General features: G+C 39.0%; 1 protein-coding gene across 3 annotated transcripts in view; it reads right to left on the reverse strand.

Moving 5' to 3' along the window:
- The window catches only part of KDM4C (lysine demethylase 4C), a 284733-nt gene that overhangs the window by 199720 nt on the left and 60355 nt on the right, over positions 1 to 24658 (reverse strand). For all 3 annotated transcript variants that reach the window (XM_089489843.1, XM_089489834.1, XM_089489853.1), the window contains exons 8-9: positions 15587 to 15690; positions 7332 to 7469 (exon numbers count right to left, since the gene is read on the reverse strand). In XM_089489843.1, coding sequence (XP_089345969.1) covers positions 7332 to 7469; positions 15587 to 15690 — 242 coding nt within the window. The remainder of the gene's footprint in view (positions 1 to 7331; positions 7470 to 15586; positions 15691 to 24658) is intronic.

Below are 24658 nucleotides of genomic sequence, written 5' to 3' on the forward strand. Positions count from 1 at the left end.
CACCTATCTTAAAAGACCTTCATTGGCTGCCTATTTGCTTCCGGGCTCAATACAAGGTGTTGGTAATTACCTATAAAGCCCTAAATGGCTTGGGTCCAGGGTACTTAGAGGACCGCCTCGCCCCATATAATCCACCCCGCACACTCAGGTCGGCAGGGGAAAATTTGCTGGAGGTCCCAATTGTGCGACACGTGAGGACCTCGCAACGGGCCTTTTCCATCTCGGCCCCAAGAATATGGAACAATCTCCCTGATGAGCTCCGCTCCACCACATCTTTAGATCTTTTCAAGAAGAATCTCAAGACCTTTTCCCAAGCTTTCCCCCCATGAGATGTGACTTTGGTTTTCCCCCCCTCTATTCTGGCACCGACTTGTGAAATGTTTCTGGATTCCTCCACTCAGTTGGCTGAGTATTAGTTTTATACATGCTGTTTTTATAAATATTGTCTTATTGGTTGTATTGTAAAATTATTATTATTATTATTATTATTATTATTATTATTATTATTATTATTGCATGGCAAAAAGCACAATGCCGGACTGATGATTTGGGCTCTTTTTGATATGGCAAAACAAGCCTACATCCATGGTCATTGACACACACACACACACACAACACACATGGTTTCAGAGATGAGTGTGTGTTGTCACAGAGAATTGGGAAAAGAAATGTCTGCAAGGCTGGCTAAATACACTGATATATTTGCAAACTGTGTTGGTACAGAGAGGACTCAAGCTAACTCAAAGAAGTCTGCCCCCTCCCAGACGCTGAATAATACAGCATACTTCTTTGGATTTGTTGTTTCATTTCCTGCCAAGTAAATTCTAACCTGGCTATATAACTTTCCCATTTGCTAGGGCACAGAGGGTTGAATTCTTCAATATGCCCTAGAGTGGCCATACACAGTGTGTGCACACTGACTTGGAATGCTTTGGAGTAATTTCCATGCAGCTTCCGGTTATAGCTTACTCCAAGCTTCAGCAGGACTCTGCTCTCCCCCTGTTCCCTTGTCAATAAGGAAACACTCAGAGCTTCAGAAGCATGCTATACTTGTCAACAGTGAAGTGAATCATGAAAAGAAGGCCACAGGGTAGATGCAATACCAACAACTTTAAGAATGACTTCTTACTGACCACAGGCCATGCAGCAAACTGGTGCAAGCAACCAAAACAGGGAACTGAAGGCACAATGCCTGAGAACTGACTCAACTATTCTCTGATATGGGAAGTCAAGAGAGCCAAAACTGGAAGCATATTTACTAGAATGCCACCACATGAATTTATTCCCAGTTTTGACATGGTGAAGTAACCTTTAATAGGATCCTGTACAATGATGGGAAGCTACCACATCCTGAAAATATTTCAGGATGTGGTTATCTGTGCCCATACTAACATGTTTTCAAGAATTTTTATATACTGAAATTAAAGAGAACAGTTGTTATTAAACTTTTATTCTGAGTAATTGCACAAATCATTTCTGAGAGATGCATGCATCTGTGATATGAGTGCATAAGATACATCCTACACCTTTTTTTTTCAACTGAGTATGTGGGGATTTTGTATTCATAATCTAAATATACTTGAAATATTGCTGGTTTTGTAGGGGACACAAATTGCTTGTTGTGGTTTTTTGACATTAGTTTGAAGTTGTTTAGGTTCATGTAAATAGGGTTTTTGGATTTACTTCCCTCACTCTTAATCCTGAATACATACTCCTCAATACCTAAGAGTAAACATGATAATTTCACTTAGGCCACTGAGATAACTCAACAATTTTGCAGAATTGGGTATCTAAAACATTTTGAAGCTTAGTAAAATTAAAAAAAAAAAGAACAAGTTCTATCATCTCTAAAAAATTTGGGTCTGTATATTTATTTGCATTACAAAACATAATAATAATGTGTGTAGATAAATAAAAAGGAGGAGAATATTATTTTCAGAAAGCTAGGTTTTGAATGTGCAGCTATGTTGCTGCCAAATATATGTGAACGGAAATAAAGAGATCATTATTTTTATGGCCTATTCAAAGCTTAAAGATTTCATTTCTCAGAGTAAAAAAAATGAATTGCTCTACCTTTCCTTCTTTCACAGCTGTCCTTTGGACTCTAATTCAAGTTAAAGTTCTAAACATATTTTTAATGACAATAAAAATTGTAAGGAGGTATAGGAGACAAAAAACACATGAGAACTGAAAACAGCAACATGTTTCCAAAATAGAGAAACTGACAAATACACACATATCAAATAACTCATGTCAGAAATGTTAAGGAAAATGCAACATGGGACATACAGTAGAAGAAATAAAGCATGTATGTGAAAGTCACAGTGACTAAGCAAAAGCAATTAAGAAGCCACACAGGTGAAAAAGCTAATGTAATTTAGAAGTCCTGAATGTCAAGGACAGAATTATAGAATGTACAATTGGAAACACCTGAGATTCATTAAGTGTACAAGGTGAAATGATGAAATTCCTAAGTATGGGTTGAACTTTGTGAACCAATCAAAATGAGTGTACACGTCCACTGGGTGGAAACTGACTAGTGGGTGGTGTTTAACAATGGCTATAATAATTGCTATGTTTGCCAATGTATTTTGTGGGTAGTTGGAGTAGTTTGGAGTATTGGAGATTGTAGAGATTTGTAGGGCATATAGTATTTGTATATAGTAGAATAAAGTAGATCTTTTATATAAGACTACTGAGTTGTCTGGTGTCTTGAGTGAAGATACAAGAGCCAGCAGGATCCTGGAGAAGTTTGGAGACTTCTCAGGAAGAAGAGTGAGAAGGCTTGGAGAGTTTGTCAGGGTCTTCAGCCTATTCTCTGAAACTCTGCTGCTTTGGGAGAAAAGCACTAACCACTGACCAAAGCTGGTCAGCTCCGCTGCATAACAAGGTGGTGAGTTAGAGCCAGAGGTAAAGAGCTACAACTCCCATCATCCCTGACAAGAAAAACATCCACAAATGATCTGCAATGTTGGTCTTTAATACTGTGTTGTTGTTTTTAAGTCAGTAGTACAACTATAGCTCTTTTTGGACTGGGAAGAACAAAAGGCATCAAGAAGCAATATAAGGTGTAGCACAAATCAGCCAAAAATAGCCAGTCTGAATGAGCTGGAATTGTTGTTTTCTATGGCAGTCCTGGTTTCTTATTCACATCAACTTGATCTTTCCAGCACATCAGACAGCAAAGAATCATAGAATCATAAGCAAAGATTCAGCTGCTTATCTTAATGGCTGGGCAGACCCATATGGGTACAAGTGGTCCCCGAAATAACTTGGTCACAAGCACTTTATTGCTTTAGAGATAAGGAACAGCATTTTGCATTGGGCCTCAAGTAAGATAATTGTTGTTACGTACATCAATTGTCTCATCTACACAATAAATTGTGCCACAAGCAATGGAATTTTGTATCAAATGAAGGTTACAAACCATCTTCAAAGGGAGCTCCATATAGGGGACATTGAAAACAGTCCATGCCTGAATGCAATTAGTGCACAGGCAACTCTGACAAGGCCTGCTTTCTCCAAATAGGGCCATAGCTGATAAAAGCTACCAAAGCAAATGAAGAATCAAGCTTTGAAGAGTTTTACATTCATGATACCAGGTTGGAACCAATTGATGTCATTCCACTGATGCTCTTTGATCCAACAAAGGCTTTCATCAATGAAACAGAAATGGCAATTCTACCTACCTTTCCAGAACCCCTCCCACCTAATCTAGAAAGTGGCATGGTATGCTACAACACTGAGGAGGAATCACCAAAAATCACTTTCATCCTTGTTCTGTCAACAGAAGCCTGAACTGGATTGAAGAGTATTCTGTCATCAGAGTCACACCAGCTGGATACAAGCCACTGAATACAGGTTTTACAAATTATATGTTGATGTACAGAATTTTACAGTGTAGCTATTTAAAGTACAACATGTATAAATTGCCTATAGAAATAGTTTGATATATTTAGAGTGCAGTATATAATACTATATAATAATGGTGTTTAAAAATTATGTCCTTTTGGATGCCTTAAAGGAAATTTAATTTAATTCAGATGCCTTAAATATTACATTAATATTTAATTTTGCATATTCTCTGTTATATATTTATATTATATCTTCTGATTTCTGTTCTTAAAGAGGGACTTTCTTTCCTCCCCTGTCCTCCCTTTGGTCTTTCTTTGAGATGAACAATGCTCAAAGAACGAATCCTACTGAAACTACTGTTGGAAAGAAGGCGTTCTTTTCACCTCCCAGTTTGTGTGGAAATAACTCAGTGCTTGGAGCCAATTTTGCTGGCATTCTAGTCTTTAAAAATTCAGCATGGTTGCTGTTAAAAACTGGTTACTGACATGCATCAAGCAAATAAATGACAGTATAAAGTTTTGAACATGCCTGAATCAAACAATCCAAAATCACTGTTTTTTTCTAGCTATGTAACAGAAAAATCTTTGCTACTTGGTTAATCTTGGCAAGCATATTTTCAAACTAAAATGTTTTAAATTGAATCTCTTTTGACAAAATCTTTATTTTCTAAGAACAAGGGGAAATAGTTAGTATGTAAACATTTATATTCAGCAGTTCTAATGTCTGCATATACCTCCTAGTTCAGCATTAATATTGCAGGCTCAGCACAAATTAAAGGAGGCCCTGGCAAAATACACACAAAGTAATTGTCACTGGATCATCTGTTTTACCAACATTAACAAAATGTACTCAACTAAAATTGCTCAACATGTTGCCCACAGAAAGACACATCTCCAGTCAACTAAGATGAATATCAGCAACATTAGCTACATAATAAAGCCCACAGAAGTCTGAGGAAATGTTCCATCTGCCATTCTTTAAAATCTTAAAATCTGATCTCGTCTCTATTTATTGATCTCAGTTTAACAAAAATAAACCTCAGAAACAGAAATGTCATAAAGTGGATTTGTGATGATGAGGCAAGTAGGATAGTTAATGGCAAAGTTTGCATTGATTTCAACACTTCCATTCAAATATAGTTCTGGGAACTATAGAGTTCATCAATGAGATCAGTAACAGTAGACAAGCAACCATAAAGAAAAGAACCCACACCATTAGTGAACTTTTCTACAGCGCAGTCGTACACTGGGGGTTCTTTAGCCTGCCCAGCGTTATCCTGCATATTTACATTTCCGAACAGTTCAATGGGATTTATATGGCTTATATACATATTACAGCTTTTATGGAGCAACAGAGAGTCCTCATTAGCATCCTACACGAAGCAAGTATGCAACTAGAAACATTTTCCAGCATATTCTGCACCGTACAATGAGTTAACTTGGCAAACATGTTGATTCCCTGACACTAGAAAGTTTGAAAAGCAAGAAACTATTATCCTGTTTTATTTCTGAATTCCATTTAACAGGATTTTTTTTACAATACATAAGAATGACATTGTTATGTATATGTCTGCATACAAGAAAAAAAAATCACCAAAAATGATTAAAAAGAAAAACTACAGATGCAAAATAAATGCCATATATCAGGGGTAGGCAACCTGCGGGCCGGATGCGGCCCCACGAGGCCTTGGGACCGGCCCCAGCCCGGTCCTGCCACCGATTGCCACCGGGGCCGTTGGGGGGCAATTGTCTATAGAAGCCTCAGAAACATGCATTTATATTAACATTTTTTTAAAAATCAGCAAATTTTTTCACGTGTCCTCCATTTTTTAAAAAAAAGTGTCTTCCATTTGAAAATTTTGTCCTACATTTGTCCTGATTTATTTATATATTTATTTTTAAAAAAAAAAAAATATTTAATTATTTATTTATTGGCTTCGGCCCCCCAGTTTTCTGAGGGACAGCAACCCGGCCCCCGGCTCAAAAGGGTTGCCTACCCCTGCCATATATGAATGCCTAAAATAATGTACTATCTATAAAACATCCAACATTTCTTGTGTGACGTACACATGGTTTTATTCTGTCTTGCTATGTAGGAAATACACATCATCATCCAGCCAGTCTCCTCCTCCTGATCATCATCATCTTATTGCTTTTCCAAATTCTTTTATAACATGTGCAGTAATGGGTTTTTTAACCATACCCTACATACTATTCTTCAATAGATGAGATGGTTTGTTGTTTCCAATTAATATTATCACAGTTCTCAACACCACATTCCCAATACTGTATAATATTTTTTTCTCATTCACCACATCTTCACTTTTTTTCAAATAAATGAATGACTCCAGATTTTTTTTCCCTTAGATTTTATCCTCTCAATCCAAAAGCTATAGTTCTAGTTAACTGTCAGATAATGTTCCTGGTATTCAACATCTGACAAAATTAAGTGCACAGCATACTATACATAACCTTGCTATTGTAGATATCAGGGTATTCATATTAACAAAACAGTATAATTTTTATCCGATTGTTTTTTGAAAGCTAATGTACTATTAATTTAATTTACTGTGACAATCTCACAAATGGGATAAAAGCTACAGGACTCTTATAACAAATTTATTCCTGTGCAGACCAGTATAGCACTATACAGTCGGCCCTTGGTATCCACAGGGGATCCCTTCTGGACCCACCCCCTCCGATACGAAAATCTGTGGATGCTCAAGTCCTATTGTTCCAAATGGCAGTGCAGCCATTAGGAACAACTAGACTGAAGTCCTCCCTCCCTTCCTAACTCTTCCTTCCTTGCTCTCTCCCACCTCTCTCCCTCCCTCTTCGAGGCTTCTGCCCCAAACTTAACTTTGGAGGTGGTTCGGAGGCAGAGGCTGGAGCCCTGTCGGCTAGAGGGACCGGAACAGTGTTTGGTTCTCAGAGCCTGGAGGTTCCGACCAGGGTGTTGGGTCTGGGGGGGAGACTCTGAGATCCAGGGCTCAGCCTCCGCACTGGCTCCAGCTCCCTCTGGCCAATGGGGCGCCAGCCTCTGTCTCCGAAGCACCCCCAAAACCAAGCCTAGGGCAGAAGCCTCAGGTGGGAGGGAGGACTTCAGTCCAGTTGTTCCCAATAATGGCACAGCTGCACACACGTGCCACCATTAGGGACAATGCGGGCTTATCATCCACAGATGTCTAAATCCATGGAAAGTCCGTGGATACCGAGATCCCACTTTACTGTTAGTACACTAAAGTATACAGTAGGAGCTTTCTGCACTGGCAAAGATAAAATCTGTCGTTATTTCTGAAGCTCTAAACCTTCACTAGCTCATTATGCAATCAGCATTGGTTAAAATTAAGACAATTTGCTATTTGACAAATTCTACAAATCTTCTTCCAACTTTATCATTTTATCTAAATTCACAAAATCCTTTGCTTAGCAAATTCTTATTTATAGCTTTTTTATTAGAAATGTAGTTTGGCTTACCAATTTGGCTATTTTTCCATAATCAATCCATCTTATTGTTGCAAAATTTGTTGACTCTGCACAGTTGAAACCATGATTAAATCCTGCATGGTATCCATATGGGAAAGTGATCATAAACTCTCCTGCCTCCTGTGTGACCTAGAAACCAAAAGAACATTGTTAAGTGTCAACATTTTGCCTTTGATGACAGAATCAATGCTTTCCTATGATGCTCCTTTTTACCAGTGTAGTGAGAAATTCAGTGTAGTCAAAATGGCTTCATGCATTTCCCAAAAATCTTCTTCCTCTCATTAATTTACTAAAATCTGTAAGCATGTTAGGCATGCTTACAGTTCAGAATTGGTTTGTACAGAACTCAGGCAACAGTAAGGGTTTTCCCCACAGATTTTCTTTGTTATGTATGGACAGGTTGCTTACCTGTAATGGTATTTCTTCGAGTGGTCATCTGCGAATACATGCAAATGGGTTGTACTGTGCCTGCGCAGTGCTGCTCGGAAAACTTCTAGAATCACTGGGCAAAGTTAACTTTGCAACTTTTTGGTGGTAGTTCTGCCCATCCCTTATAAGCCCCTTGCGTTCCCGCTCTTTCCCCAGTTCCGAAATTTACGCCGCGTGAGCAACATGCAAATGAGCCAATGAAGAGGAGGACACTGAGGGGAGGACAGGTGGGATTTGTATGTATTCGCAGATGACCACTTGAAGAAATACCGTTACAGGTAAGCAACCTATCCTCCTTCGTGGTCTCTGCTAATCATACAAATGGGTTGAGACTGACAAGCTTAGGTCAGCGGCAGAGAGAGTGTCATGAGACCCAAGCAAGGTTCAAATAAAGGTGTGTTTATTAATCACAACAAATTGTCTGAACCAAGAACTGTGTCAGTCATTCTTTTGTACCTCAGTAAATAGCACTCATCAAGTGCAAGACACAAGGCACATAAATAATACATTGGATGAAAGAACCCGTTATTAGTATTTCAATAAACAGTACTTAAACCTGAGTTTGAGGACATAAGCACAAAACAACACATTAGCTCATGCAAGACCTGACTCCTTGGTTCTAGCCTTATCCTTTTCTGAGGACTTCGGCTTCGAACTGACTCCATCGGCCGCTTGCATTTTCAAAGGCTTTTCGGCGGTAGTACTTGGCTCAGTGGTGGAGCTCTGGACCACAGTAGCAGTAGGCTTAATCTTGGCACCCTTGTCCACATTTTAAGAGGTTTTATTTAATTTTTAGACTATTTTCTTATTTTTAAAATGAATTTTTAAAAGCCAATCTAAAAACTAAGGAAAAATTAACAAAGCCTGTAATGAGTCACTAAATAGTTTTGGAAATTGTTACACTTATGATCTTTGTAATGACTTGGTTATCAAATTACTTTTACAAAGGTAACTTTCCAACTTTTGCTCTAATGTGTGCTAAAGCTGAGGACTAGCCAAACAGTAAAATTATACCATGCTGCCCACATGTGAGCCAGTGGTTTGTCTTCGAAATTTGTTCAATAGCATTGCTTAGGAATGGTATTCCTCTCAGCTATAGTCTCACAACTAGAGACCTGTTGTAATGAACAAGACTGCCCTTGTGCTTTGTGTTTTTTAATATTTATCAGTTCTGAAATTCTATTTTTCAGATTTCAGAAAAGTTTTGTGTATACCTTCTCAAATATTTTTGCAATCTTCAATTATATTTTGGAGGTCTTTTGTAAGAATATTCTTTTGTCACGCAAATAAAACTTATTTTCATTCCATTGCACACTAGGTAAATGACTGTTTTTTGCCAGAATATATGAACCAGAAAACCAGAAGAAAACTCTAAGGGTGGCAGTCACAAATTTAAACTTATAATGGTATGACTACAATAGTGTTTTCGAGGATTTATTATGAAGTAAGAAACTATGATCTTATCTCTAAAGTTACAGTTCTGTGTATATTGGTTAAGAGAGAGATGGACACTGTCTCTGTGTGCTTAACTTGGATGTTAAAGTGAGAAATTGCACAAAAGAATTGCTTCAGAAGATTAAAAGCAATGAAATCTTCTTAAAGAGAATAACTTCCACATGGAGTAAGGTGTGTGTTATGGCCCTTTTCAAACACTGTTCCACTATGAACAAATAAAGACTCACCATTTCCTTTTCCTCAGCAGCAAAGCTGGAAGTGGTGAAAAAACATCCCTGCAACAGATAGGCTCCCACTCTACAGCAGTAGTTCTCAACTTTCCTAATGCTGCGACTCTTTAAGATAGTTCCTCATGTTGTGGTGAACCCCAACCGATGGTCTTGGTTCCTAAGACCATCAGAAATATGTGTTTTCTGATGGTCTTAGGCAACCCAAAGGGGCCCCGACCCACAGGTTGAGAACCGCTGCTCTACAGCAACAGAACAACAGCAGTCAGAGAATAAGCTGGCCACCGCCATCCCTACTAATACACTTTAGCATAGGCTTAAGAAACAGGAAAAATTCTCTACTTTCATATGGTGAGTTGGCTGCCTCATACGCTTTGCTTTTTTTGTGTGTGTGGTTTTCCTGTTCCTCCTTCCTAAAAGTATCTTTTCCACAGGGGCTTGTCATGTCTGTGAATTTCTTGGAACTATCCCAGCACAAGAAACCATTATGAGTACCTTTCTTTATGGCATAATGCACTATGATGCTATGGCTGTGCCTATCATCAAGTAGAATGAAACAGACATTTTAACACATCTGGGGTGTCATGAAAGGACATGAACATTTTATTATTGTATTTTTGCTATCAGGGAGCAGAAGAGGTGCTTCTGAAATTTTCTGCATGATGTGCTTTAAAATTAAGTAGTTTTAGGTATGCTATAATGTGATATAAGTTAAAGGGGGGCATTTGTGGCTCTGCCTCAGGCAGTAAAAAGTCTTGGGGTAGCCTTGCATCATTTTCTGTCTGGTTGTCTAATGAAAAGTCATTCTGAGTGACTTTTTATGAGCTCTAAACTTAGCCGATAAGAACAGTCCTACTGCCTTGCCTACATTTAGTCTTCTGGATATTTTAGTCCAGCTCCCAAAACACCAGCCGCGCATCCAAAGATTTGGAGGTGAAGTGCAAAACCCCAAAAGGAGAAAAGTTTGAAAACCACCACTCTTCCTCCCAGACCATTATGCAGCAGTAAACTAAAACTGAAAAAGCTGTCTTCAGAATGAACTTTGTACTTGTCTTTATTTGTTGTTGTCTGCCTTCAAGTAATTTTTGACTTATCATGGCCCTAAGGTGAATCTATCACAGGATTTTCTTGGCAAGATGTGTTCAGAGAGTGTTTGTCCTTGCCTCTGAGGCTGAGAGGGTGTGATTTGCTAAAGAAGACTCAGTGAGTTTCCATGGCTAAGCAGAGATTTAGAATCAAACAATCATAGAGTTGGAAGAGACTTCAAGGGCCATCCAGTCCAACCACCTGCCATACAGGAACTCACAATCAAAGCACCCCTGACAGATGGCCTTCCAACCTCTGTTTAAAAACATCCAAAGAAGGAGAATCCAACACTCTTTGAGGCACCGTATCCACTGTTGAATAGCTCTTACCATCAGGACATTCTTCCTTATGTTTAGATGGAATCTCTTTTCACATAGCTTCAATCCATTACTCTGGGTTCTATTCTCTGGACTAGCAGAAATCAAGCTTGCTCCATCCTCAATATGACACCCCTTCAAATATTTAAACGTGGCTATCATGTCAGCCCTTAACCTTCTATTTTCCAGGCAAAACATACCCAGCTCCCTAAGCCTCATAGGGCATAATTTCCAGACCTTTTTGCCATTTTGGTCACCCTTCTCTGGACACGGTCCAGCTTGTCAACATCCTTTTTGTAATTTGGTGCCCAGAACTGGACACAGTATTCCAGGTGAGGCCTAACCAGAACAGAATAGAGTGGCACTATTACTTCCCTTGATCTAGACACTACACTTCTATTGATGCAGCCTAGAATCACATTGGTCCTTTTAGCTGCCACATCACATTGTTGACATGTTCAACTTGTGGCCTACTAGGACTCCTAGATCCCTTTCACAGACTACATAAAGTGAAAGTGCAGGCTATGGAGAATAAGGAACATCAGGACTTTGTGTCATTAGCTCTTGCTCACCAGTGCATTAACACACTGACAGAATGTAAAAGGGTTGATAAAAAGTTATATGGAGGATGGTCTAAAAACAAAACATATAATATAATAGAACATTACTATAACTCTGGCATTCTTCTAAATAATAATCACCTATTTTTTGAGACAGACCCATGTTCACTGACTTAATGGATTCAGTGCTGGAAGAAAGTCTTCTAAGTCTGACAGTGTGAGGATTACATAAAATAATCCTTATAGACTGATACAGAAATCAGAAAGCTACCTTTTACTGAAACAGGCAATTAGTCCATCTAGCCCAGTACTGTCAACACTCACTAGCAGCAGCTTTCCAGGCTTTCAGGCAGGAATTTTTCCAGCAGTACCAGAAAAAATAGCAGAGAATGGAAACAGGAACTTTATGAACACAAACTATATACTCTGCCACTGACCTACTGTCCCTACCCAGTCTTATCCCTAAGGCTGGACTTGAGATGCAATGGAATCTAATGTATATTTTCATGTATAAGTCTAGAAATTTTAGTTTAAAAATTGACCCAAAAATCCTGAGTTGATTTATCCACGGGTCAATGTAAGTACTGTACTTTAATTCTTATCAAAAAAGGAACCATCTCCTGGTGAAAGGCAAGAGTGGTCCCCCTCTATTCTCTAATCTGACCAGTCTTTAGTGGGAGCACAAACCGTTATGTCTGCTTGAATTTTTTAAGCTCTTTAGTATCGTTTTCATTTGCTTCATACTTTTCATCCTTTGTTACATGCCCTTAAGTTTTAATCTCAACTCATCCATGGGTCATATCAAAATCCATAAATTTAGCCCCAAAACCTACCCTCGACTTATACATGAGGTGGACTTATAGTTGAGTATATAAAATATTGTAGGTGATTTATCACAGATCAGCAAGAATTTTTTACTCCCGCTGTTTAACAGTAGCAAAAACGAAATGATTATCTTCACCTAAAGTAAAGTAAAAGATGTTGGGATAGGCTATAGTAGATTCTATGTGAAATTACTAGGGATGTGAAGAATACACATTGCTATTTGCAAGCCGAATGAAAACAGGGCATCTTGACACGAAAGAGATCCCATTAAAAGACCAGCCATGGGATTCTTTGCATTTTGGGCCTACACTGAGAAAGGCTAACCTGTGCAAAAATATGCATGACTTCCCTCAGTGGACTGCCCTCTATGTCCTGTCTAAAGCATTCAGAGAAAAACAACTCGAAAAGGGTTGCATTTTCTTGACATCCACCCAAGGTTTGCTTTGCCACAGCTTGAAAGTTGTATTTCTTGCCATGATTTGTCATCAGTGACTTCATCTCTATGGTAAGCTTCCTTGTTCCATTATCTTTTCTTTTCACATATTTCAAACTGTCTTTAACTGTGGAGAAGAGAGGGGAAAGGACCATGGAGATACACAATGAGATATTCTGAACCAAGCCAAAATTTAATTTTTTACGATTTCTATGATTTTGGCATGGAGAAAGTAGACCCTGCAATGTTGCTGACAGCTCAACATCTACCAGAAAAAATCAACACAGACTGCCTGCTGGATAGATTACCAATGAATGTATCTGCTTACAGCCACCAACCCAATATGTAGCTGGTGACCAGGCCATGTGGCCAAATCCCCAAAGCCAATAATAAAGACAATGCTATCAGGGCAAGATTGTAAAATGTTCATTCCCACTTATTTCCCTGATGCCCGCATGACAGTTTTGGAATAATGAACAACAAAGCAGCTCACCATTTGGAAAAACAAACCTTGGGGACAACTAAGCAACTGACTTAACAAAGACAAAACACAAAAACCCAGGCTTTTCCTTTGGTAAAATAATTTCTCAGAGCCTTCAACCCACAACTAAAAAAAGTTTATAGCACAAGAAGATAAATATTCATCATAAAATATGGGAATTATTGGTGGACATGAAAGACAAAATGCACTTGGGACTTCCACTGGATTAACAGAAAATAGGAGATCCATTTGTGTATGTATACTAACTAATACACATAAAATACAACACATCAGAAGGCATACTTATTTTGTATATGTCTGTCTCTATATTTCTCCATCTCTGCCCAGCACTTTTTTCTTACTGATATTGGCTCTCCAATACAGTAGGAAAAGTTTTGATTTTACTTTGTTCTCCCACTGAGATAGTTTCTCTCTAAATCTCAAGAATGGATTAAAACACTACTGCCTTCAGTTTGCTTCATCTTGGTAGTCACCCCTATTCTCAATCAACCAAGAAACAGACTAGTACAGGAAAGAATGAGGATGGAGATGGAACTTTGTGGAACAGAAGCGTCAGCAAGTATCCTATCTTACAGTTTATGGAAGAAGGAGTGGAGGGTTGTGTGGTTTCGATGTGATTGACAAAAAGAATATTGTAATTCTAGGTTAATATTTTGTCACATACACAGGCATGTATTTAGTCAAAATAACAACAGAACAGAGAAATTATATACAGCAATAATATATCCATTTTATATAAATACTGTGTTACCTTATAGTTCCAATACAAATAGGTAGCAATTGCATACTGTCCCTAAACACCATCACATAAATATGTAAGTATGCACAGCACACAGGTGTGCATGCTGAGATTGTGATTGGAGTTTTTTTAAGAGTGTGGTGTGAGTGCATATAAGTATGAATACTTTCTGTGCCAGCAATTCCCAAATTTATCTTGTCATTCACCCCCACTGATGGTAGTTTAGCAGGTGTGCTGTTGCAATAAACGGCAGTTCAGCTGTCACCTGGTAGGCGGAGGCTAGCTTATCAGTGTTCAGCACGTTTCCAGTTCTATCACTCCAAGCCACAAGAGATCATAGCCTGATTCTCTCTATTCACATTCTCACAGAAACCTATTAATCAGAATTACAGCTGGGTATAGACTGCTCTCTGGTGGTACAAGATGACATAAAATAGTATTTAACTATTTGCAATTTTTAAATGAGAAACTAGGGAGTCTCTAGTCCTCTAATACTAAGGGCAAGATAGAAATATCTTAAAACCAGTGAATCAATGAAGTGGTAGTTGAATGACAAAGCCTGCATACTGGATTTCTTCAGCTTCTGTAAAAATGAGTCGAAACAGATTACATAGGACTCTTCTTGTCTAAACTACTTGACAGTCTTACTACTTCTCCAGTGCTAGAAGATATACTGCTATGACTTGGGCTTGGGAAAGATCTAAATTCCATGGTTTTATTTTATATATGCAAAGGAATGTAGAGAAAATATGTGCTGCACATATATTTCGAATAAAGAAACTACATGCCCAGAAGATATGATTACAAAGAAGTAAGTCAGTAAGCCTAAGGGGTTATTTCTCTTAAACAATTCCCATATATCACAGTGGTAGAAATTTATTTAAGTAAAAAAGACAGAAAACATCCCTAAAATCAAAGCATCAATCATATCCAACTGTTTCATAAAATGTAAACATGATATAAACCACACAATAACTGTGGTGATCAATAACATGTGTAACATGTTTTTAAAAGCCCCTCTTTTTTGTGCAATGATCTCTCTGCGCTGTCTCCAAAGCGTGGGAAAATGCCAAATTGAAATCAGTTACCTACTCGTTTTAATCTTGAAATCAAAGAGGCATTTCCAGTAATGCCCATTTGAGAACATTACAAGTTACTACTGACCAATTTGGAAATGCATAATTTCCCATTTGGTGAATTAATGCAGACCTAACCTAAAGTAGGATATAAATGTACTTAATGTAATATGTATATATGGGCAAGACTCTGCTTAAAAGAGAAAACAAACCTTTATCTGTAGATCTGATTGATTGGGAGCCTTCTATAAGTTTAACATCCCAGGAAGCTGCCTTACAGCAGTGCACAATGTACAAAAAAGGCTTCATATGACCCCTTCAAAGATGTGTATTTTAAATTGCTCCAAAGTGAGTCATTTCTTTATTTCATCTTTAACACATCTATCTCCTGTTTTCAAATCGTAGTTCCATGAGGATATACATTAATATACTGGAACTAACCAACCCTTAAAAATGAGTAGGTAACTTGTACAACACAGAATATGTATCAGTCAACATCTGAGCTGGAATTTATCTTAAATAAATGATACTGCCTAAATCACCACATAGTTTTATTGAAAAGTTGAGATAATGGATAAAGACCCCAAATTTACTCACTTTGTCAAAAGGAATTCCATATTTTTTCAATATTGATGGAGAAATTAATGTCATTTTATGGCGTAGAAAAGCATCACATCCTTGAGAGCTGCTTGGGAAAAATCCTAATAAGGCAAACACAAACAGAATTGTATTAGTCATAATGAGAATGTTTTAGTAATTTGTTGGGTCCACAATTATAAACCAGCGGTTCAAATCGATAATAGAAGCAATGTTGTATGTTAAGTCCAATCCTTGACAAAAGGAAATTTCCTTGACAAAAGGAGATTTTGAAAGGTTTTGTTTTGAAAGCCATGTCATGGAGTGGTTTGAGCACTGGAGTTTGACACTGGAGACAAGAGTTCGAATCCCATCTTGGCCATGTAAGCCCACTGGGTGACCCTGGGCAAGTCACACTCTCTGAACCTCAGAGGATGGCAATGGCAAACCCCTTTCAAAGAAATGTCCCAAGAAAACTCTGTGATACGCTCACCTTAGTGTCGCCATAAGTGGAAAATTACTTAGAGACACACAACAACAAATGATTTGCCTAACAGAAATTGTGTACAGCAAAGCAAATAACAAAAGTATAGACATGAAAGCAACAGTAACTGGCACTTTTAGACTTTTAAAAGTTGCATGCCACACCTGTTCAATGCCTATGAATTCATGTAAAAACATTTTAAAATATATGCTTGGACATATATTTCATTGGGTGTACTTAATAATAATAATAATAATAATAATAATAATAATAATAATTTGTTTTATTTATATACCGCTATTCCAAAGATCATAGCGGTGAACAGCAAGTAAGCTAATTAGCAAGTAAGCTAATTTGCTCCCAACAGTCTGGGTACTCATTTTAGCGACCTCGGAAGGATGCAAGCCTGAGTCGAGCTTGGGCCCTTTTTCTGGTCTTGAACTCGCAACCTTGTGGTTTCGAGTGAATGGCTGCAGTACAGGCATTTAACCACTGCGCCACCAGGGCTCCATAGCAGTAGTGGTTGCAGAATAGATTAGTCACAAACTTGTTGAGATATAAAATTGATCACTTTTCCAGATGATTTTAAAGTGTAATGGTTGCACTACTGGTTTACTGTGGTGTGAAATTCAGGTGTCTTCCCTTAAAGCTTTACATCTTTAACTTCACTGTGCCAGGACTCAAAACAGGGAAGTCTGAAGAGGTGTCACTAGGTGAAATATGCAACCACACAGTGATGCCTCTTCTCATAATAAATACAATGGGTTCTGCATTATGGTGAGCTACCGTACATACTGAATAAAAGGCTGAGAAATTTGTGCCCCAAAACTGACCCCCCCAAAAACAGGGTCAACTTATACACAGGTCAATAGGCTTGCCCCTCAAGCCTTGTCCCCAGTCTGGCTGTCTCCCAAGGGGACAGCCAGACTGAGGAGGAGGAAGAAGAGTGGCCGCTTGCCCCTCGAGCCTCTTTCCCAGCCCACTGTCTCCCTGAGTTTTACCCTTGACTTATCCATGGGTCACATTAAATTCCTTAATTTTGGTCCCAAAACCTGACTACAACTTATACATGAGATTGACTTATACTTGTGTATATACAGTACCTGTGACATGTATAATATCACCACATTTTTGTTCATGGAAAGAGGGCAGCACCAAATTTTTAAAATATAGTACTTTAAAAGGTATGCAGACAAACCACAAATGGTACTGAAAAGTGTAGGGAATTTTTAAAAACAGGAAATCTCTCACCAGATTGTGGCAGAAAACTCCTTCAATGGAACAATAATTCTATTCATTGATTTATTGGTGTCTTACTAGAAAAGCTCAACAATCTACAGTCGGCCCTCCACATTTGCATCTTTAACTTTTGCAGATTTGATACTTGTGGATTTTATTAATATGTTGTCTCTAGGAATCTCTAGGTCGTCCGGTACAACTCTGCTTCACACTGACCGCTGAGTTGCCCTGGAGGACCTAGAGATTCTGAGAGAGGTGCTCTCTCATGTTAAAAAAAATAGTGCTTTTTTATTTGCAGTTTTTCCACATTCATGGGGGTCTTGTGCTCCTAACCTCTGTGTCCTGAGAAAAATTTATATCAAAATACATTGGGGAAATTATTATTTTAATAAAGTTCCCCATTATGAAGCTTGCCGTCTAACCCCCTCTAAGCATCTGCAGAATTATTCTCCAAAAGTAACTAAAACCTTCCAACAAGAACAAAAGGGCAAAAGAACCCTGAGCATATCTAGGCTGTCTTTCACTAGTGAAAGGAATATCAGAACCCAATGTTCCAGTTTCTATAAAAGATTTTGTCCAAAATGGCATGACAGTGTTTGTGTAATATATGCAGCCGATATTGAGAGAACACAGAAGATTCCACAAAACAATAGTAGAATGATGCAGAATCTATGTCTTCTGTTTGGCACATAAAAAATCCTTAAAACGTTCCACACTCCTGGAGTGCTGCCTTGTACACTGTCCCTTATATTCAATCCCTATCTATTTGATGGTTAAAAGTAGTTTACAATGGTAAAGACAAATGCTATAACTGAGGGGGGGAAAGGCACTTTGTTCAGCCTGCTTGCTGAGTTATTATAAATACAGCATTAGGAATACTTCACACACAAAGTACTGTGTATGGAGCATCTCTTGGTCATGTCACAGAGACAATCAGTATTGTTCTCAATAGCAGAAATAATCTGTTAGCAAGGCTAGAGCAGGTAAACAAGGAGGAGATATTCCCGATGTACGCTGCTGCTGAAGCCTCTGATAAAAATCATGACTTTTTATAATAGAAGTTAGCATGCTCTGGGAGCTCTAAGGCCAGTGTTCACATGTTAGGATCCATCATGGGTGGCATCAGCACCAAAAGAAAAATGGGAGTATCAAAAGTACAAGCAGCATTGTAAAAAAAAAACCTTTTAAACATTGTTTTGTCTTTATTTTGAAAAACAAGGTTTAGGGCAGGGGCTGAGCTTTGCTTACATACAAAATAATTGCTCTTGCAGACATCTAGGTGTAGAAATTTCCATTTTCCTACCATTTGGGGATGGGGGAGGGACTCCAATAGCTACAGAAAAGATCCTGTTAGTTTGCATTCTTACCCATGTTTTATGAACTGATATTGATTCTGCATTCCAAAGCCTAGTGGTCTCAGAGGCCTCACAATAAAACAACATCACAAGGACACCTGCAGTTCTGAATAGTATCCTGATAGTCTATGAAAGAAAATTTCATTGGGACTCAACCGGAAGCAAAGTCCTGCACAGGTCAGCAAATAGGGATCTAGGAAGCCAAGCCAGATAGAAGACAGAGGCTAGACTCTTTATCACCTAAGCAGCCCTTAATCAAGGCAAACATTCTAACAAAGCCCCAAGTTAGAATGTCTTGTTACATGACACATGGATTTGCTAAACAAAAAACTGAATCTTCCTCATAATGTGTTATAGCATTTAATCAGTATCATGATGTCAACAAGTTGTGCATTTCCCTGCGGCATCCCTCAACCACCAATGATGCAGCATGGCATGATTTAGGGAAACGCATTATACTCTGACATGGGTTATGTGATGCTACAGTTGTGAAGGAGAGAATTTAACACGGGAATGCCATTTTTACAGTGCAGTCCTGTGTCATATAAAACATGCACTGTTGTCCCTTCTGATTCATCTAGGATCCATTCCAGATCCACCCACCCCCGCAGATCAGGAAAAAACCGCAAATATTGGAGCCCCATTGTTTTTAATGGCTTCACGCTCTCGCACACGTGCCATTTTGTCCCTCCTGGCTTCCCGTCCACAGAAATTCAAAACCACAAACAGGAGGTCAGCAAATCCAGAATGACAACTGTATTTCTGTCAAGCATTTATATAACTTAACCAACCCTCTACATAATAAACCAGAATTAGAAGGAGCAAGACCATGTGTAGATGCCTTGATCTCTAGTATGGGAGAAAAGCATCCAGAAATACCCTCTGGTGGCCTGGGTAACTGGTGCTATAGTAGAGTTATACATTCCAATTCTTTACTGTATATAAGGAATTTGAACCCAAAGCTTCAAATGTGGAATCATACAGCAGGTCTTCTTTCTCTGAAAATGGTTGTGTCATATTGGATTTGTGAACAACACTGAGTCTACATGATCTTTGAAGCAGTTTCCTCAACTTTGAACTCCTAAGACAACTGGGTAAATGAAACAAGAGAGATTCAAAAGGTCCTGCTTTTCAGACCCTCGCATCACCAGTCTTTTACACTTAAAGCGTACATGAAACATGCAAAGTCATTGATTACCACAGAATAGCATACCTATATTAAGGCATTCAGTTGCAATGCTACGCTCAATGAGCATGCTTATTTGCCTTCAAGTCACCTGTTAATCTATGATGACCCCATGAATTTTGTAGGGTTTTCTTTGGCAAGGAATACTCAGAGTTGGTTTCACTAGTTCCTTCCTCTGAAATATAGCCTACAGCACCTACTATTCATTGGCAGTCCCCATCCAACTACTAACCAGGGCTGACACTGCTTAGCTTCCAAGATCAGGTGGGATCTAGTGTCTTTAGGATACTTAGGCCATAATGCCTATTATTCACCACTAATTGTCATTTCAACTGATGAACCACAATTCTAAACATTTAAATGCAGCCTTACCATACCTGCACTTCAGACAACCAAACCATTAATTGCAAAAGGTTCATACAGCAAAAGTATGCCAAACCATACTTCACTTGCCTAGACAGTACTATTTATTTTAGGAAAGACACCATTAAAGATTGGTATTTTCAAATGCAAGAATAAGGGAAAGCCTATCCATTAGCCACATATATCGAATGAACTCATCACTCTTTTTAAAAATCTGTAGGTTTGTGCTGCATTAAATAAATTAAATTTTAAATTAAAATCAATGAAGAAAGAAGAGTCTATTTAAATCTCCTTCTTTATGGATTTGTAATCAGGGCCTGAACAAATGTGATGACTGGTCATAAGTTAATTTAAATTGGAAAACCACTGGAGTAAGGTAATGCACAGTATTTTAAGCCCAGCATATCAGTTTAGAATGTATATTTACAATGACCCTGGAAAATTATGCCCTATATCATCTCAGCAAAGGAAAAAACACAATACACAATGCAAGAAAGATACTTTGAAAGCTAATCTTCTGTGAATATTTGAAGCAGAAAATATGTGCAACACCAGTACTTTTTTTCTTAGAAATTCTGAACTCTCCAGTGTTTCACAGATGAAAACCAAAATATTCCTTTGCATAAGGGGCTGGATTATTGGGTGTGGCCTGATTAATAATGGGGACAAACTCACAAAATATGCAAGGGCCAAGGAAATAAATTATCCATGAACCACTCTGACATTATAAATCAATAAATAGAATGTTATGGAGATAACTCTTTCACATTGTGATTCTAGTAACATAGCTACCTTTCAGATAATGTTACACATTTGGCCCTCCACATTCACAGGGATTAGGGGAACAAGACCCCCCACGAATGTGGAAAAACCATGTATAATTCCTCCCCCCCCCCCCAGAAACCAGTTAAAGGGATAGGTAGATGGGAGATGAGGAGCAGAAGCTTGTGCTTCTTTTTTCCCCTCTCCTATCCCTTCAACTGGCTCCCTGCCCCTTTCCCATCCAGATTGCTGCCTTTCCCAGGCAGTGATCTGGCCAGCAAAGGGGAGAGGAGCTTCCACCCCTCCACACACCCTTTTCAGGAAACGGTTGTTGGGGATGGAGGCTCCTCCTCCCTTTTCCAACTGAATTGCCACCTGGACAGCCCAGGCATCTGCTCTAATGGAAAAACTTGGTTGCTTTCTTAGTCAGCATCTACTAAGATATATGACCACCCTGTGATTTAAGACCCTAGACTGTTTCCTGACTGATATCTTGCTTTGTTGTTACTGTAGTTGTTGTTGCTATGTTCTTCCAAGTCGTTTTAGACTTATGGCAATCTTAATCACAGGGTTTTCATGGCAAGTTTCTTCAGAGTGGGTTGCCATTGCCATCCTCTTAGGCTAAGGAGTTTATCCCATGGACTTTTAAGTTAACTGCACCCTAACAAGATGCACCTGGGATGCATGATGCAGGCCAGAATTATCACACTTAATTTGCATTTAATTTCACCAGCCGAATACAGGCCAACTGCATCCTGGGGCCCGCTTTTCAAAGTTGAAAACTCCTGGCTTTGAAAAGAGGCTTGCTGAGTGTGCCTGAGACCCAGGATGCGGCCGGGATGTGCTTGCCCAGCAAAATTACATGTGAATTAAATGCGATAATTCCCGCCTGCATCCTGGCTGCATCCCGTTAGAGTGCAGTCAGGTGAAAAGTCCATGCGATAAACTCCTAAGAGAGTGTGACTTGCTCAACGTCTTATCTTCCTACTCCTCTGCTTTGATTTATGGCTCCTGACTCCTGACTGTTTTATTATCGGATACAGCTTATTGCTTCGGCTCCTGCACTTTTGGCACTCTGCATTCTCTTGCACCACCTATTTCTTAATCATCAGCTGAGTAGAAATGTGCCCCATTAAATGCATCACACACAGAATAACAGAAGCACAGAGTTGTAAGTGGCTTAATGGGCCATTGAGTCCAACCTCCTGTTCAGTGCAGGATCTCCAGCTAAAGTAGTGATTTCCGAACTTTGGTCCTCCAGGTGTTTTAGACTTCAACTCCCAGAAGCTCCAGACAGCTTGACCAGCAATCAGGAATTCTAAAATCCAAAACACCTTGAGGACCAAAGCTTGGAAATCACTGAGCTAAAGCATCCCCAGTAGGTAGCTGCCCAGACTCTTTTTTAGGACATCCAGAGATTCCACCATCTCTCTAGCCAATTGGTTCCACTGCTGAGCCACTCTTACTGTCAAGAACTTCCTTTTAATGTTCAATCAAAATCTATCATCTTGTAACGTCAAACCATTATACCAGGTCCTACTCTCTGGGGCAACAGAGAACAGGCCTGCCCCTTCCTCTCTGTGACAGCCCTTGAAGCATTTAAAGAGGGCAATCATACCACCCCTCAGTCTTCTCTTTACCAAGGTGAACATGCCCAATTCCTTCTACCTCCCCGCATATGTTTTGTTCTCTATACTTCTCATCATCCTTGTTGCCCTTCTCTGGATCAACTTGTCTATGTCCTTAAAATGAGGCATCCAGAACTGAACCCAGTACTCCAGATGTCACCTCAGCAGTGCAGAACATAGTCAGACTATTACTTCCCTCAACTTGGACATACTAAAATAAAATTCACCTTGTTCGCTGTTTGCTCAAGCCTCACACTGCTGGCTCATATTGAATGTATGATCAACAATAATCGCAAGGTCTTTTTTACATGTAGTATTGCTGAGCTATCGTATTTGTTGTTGATGTTGTTGTGTGCATTCAAGTTGTTTCCAACTTATGGCGACATTATCATGGGGTTTTCTTGGCAAGTTTCTTCACAGGGGGATTGCCATTGCCATCCTTTGAGGCTGAGTGAATGTGACTTACTCAAGGTCATCCAGTGAGTTTCATGGCCCAGTGAGTTTACATGGCCAAGCTGGGATACAAACCATGGCCCCCAGAGTCATAGTCCAACACTCAAACCACCACACCAACTTATGGTCGCCCTATGATGGGGTTTTCTTGGCAAAAGTTGTTCAGAGCAGGTTTGCTATTTAATTCCCCTAGCACTTTGAATTGGGTCCAGAAACAAATTTACTTCCTTCAAGAAGAAAATTAAGGAAGATTTACATCTCTAAAATGGCGTGGGGTTGGGAGAAATCCAATCAGAGCAGTATTATTTTGGATTGGCATTTTTTCTTAATCTAACACCTTTCCCCTAAAGCTGCTATTTGCTCCACAAAGAAAACAATTGAGCCAGTATAAAAGCACCTGCATACTTCCCCCACAGAGCAAAAAGAAGCTTGTGATGACAACTTAGAACAGGAAACTAGGAAAGGTGTAACCCCTGTGTTGCACCCCATACTAACAGCTGTATACTTTTAAGGTCAACAAAAAATGGGAGATCTAACTATAGATTCAATGTCTCATCTAGTTTGACCATTAAATCCATAGTATATTATTATTATTATTATTATTAATAATAATACCCTGTTCTTCAGCCAAGGCTTACAATTTGTTAATTAGACATTTTGACATTTCCCTGCCCTCAGGCTTACAATCTAAAAAAGACAAGACACAAAAGGGAATAGCAGTGGGAAAGGGGGAAAGTCCAGCATATCTGCTCTCCCTCGGAGGCCTGTTGGAGCTGGCTTGCCTACCTCTCCCTCAAGATATCATGCAATCATCTCACTTTTTGTACTCTACATTTTTGTCTCACATTCCGTATTTAACAGGCCCAAACTACAACTTCCTTCATTTCATTGTGACAAAACCAACAAAAACCTTTAAACATCAAAGTATGTACATATATTATATAAACACACTTATATACATAATGAAATGCACGACTAGTTTTCTGACTTGATGTTAAACAATTTCCTCCCACACCAAGTTTAGTTAGACAAGAATTTCCACCTGCTTATTTCAGAACAAAGACTGCAAAGCAAAGAACAAAAGAATATAGTGAAATGCAGGATTTTAATAACCCAGTTCCCTATAGAAATGCTCTTTTCATGCTGTTCTCCATCTTTTATCTTCTAAGTGGAAATGTATGGTTTGCACACATTCTACAAGATGCTTGTCCTTATTCATATTGACTAAGAATAAACCTCAGTCTGAATTAGCTTTGTTTGCCACCACGTAGTCATATGAATGGCTAGGTGAAAAGGAGATTTGCCTCCCCTAGGTCTCCTCACCATGGAATATATTTGCCATGCCATGTTGAAATCTGAATGCAATGGAGTAGGGGAGAGGCCTGAACATGGGATAAGGTTGGGAAATGCTTTCATCTCCTTTTGAAGCCCCTGACATATCATCACTGAGGATGAGTTAAATTTCTGCAGCCTGAGAGGAAAAACAGGGATCTTGAGTGGACTTTTAATCATCCTAAATCTTAGGCTTATAACCTGTTAAGAACTTGCTTACAAGCCTTTGGGGGTTACACTGCACTCTTAGCTCACAGTTAGGAAACTTTCATGGTCACATTTTCTGCACAA

The sequence above is a fragment of the Sceloporus occidentalis genome, unplaced genomic scaffold (assembly GCF_023333645.1).
Source record: "Sceloporus occidentalis isolate IW3139 unplaced genomic scaffold, rSceOcc1.0.p SCAF_1, whole genome shotgun sequence".
NCBI classification, from domain to species: domain Eukaryota; kingdom Metazoa; phylum Chordata; class Lepidosauria; order Squamata; family Phrynosomatidae; genus Sceloporus; species Sceloporus occidentalis.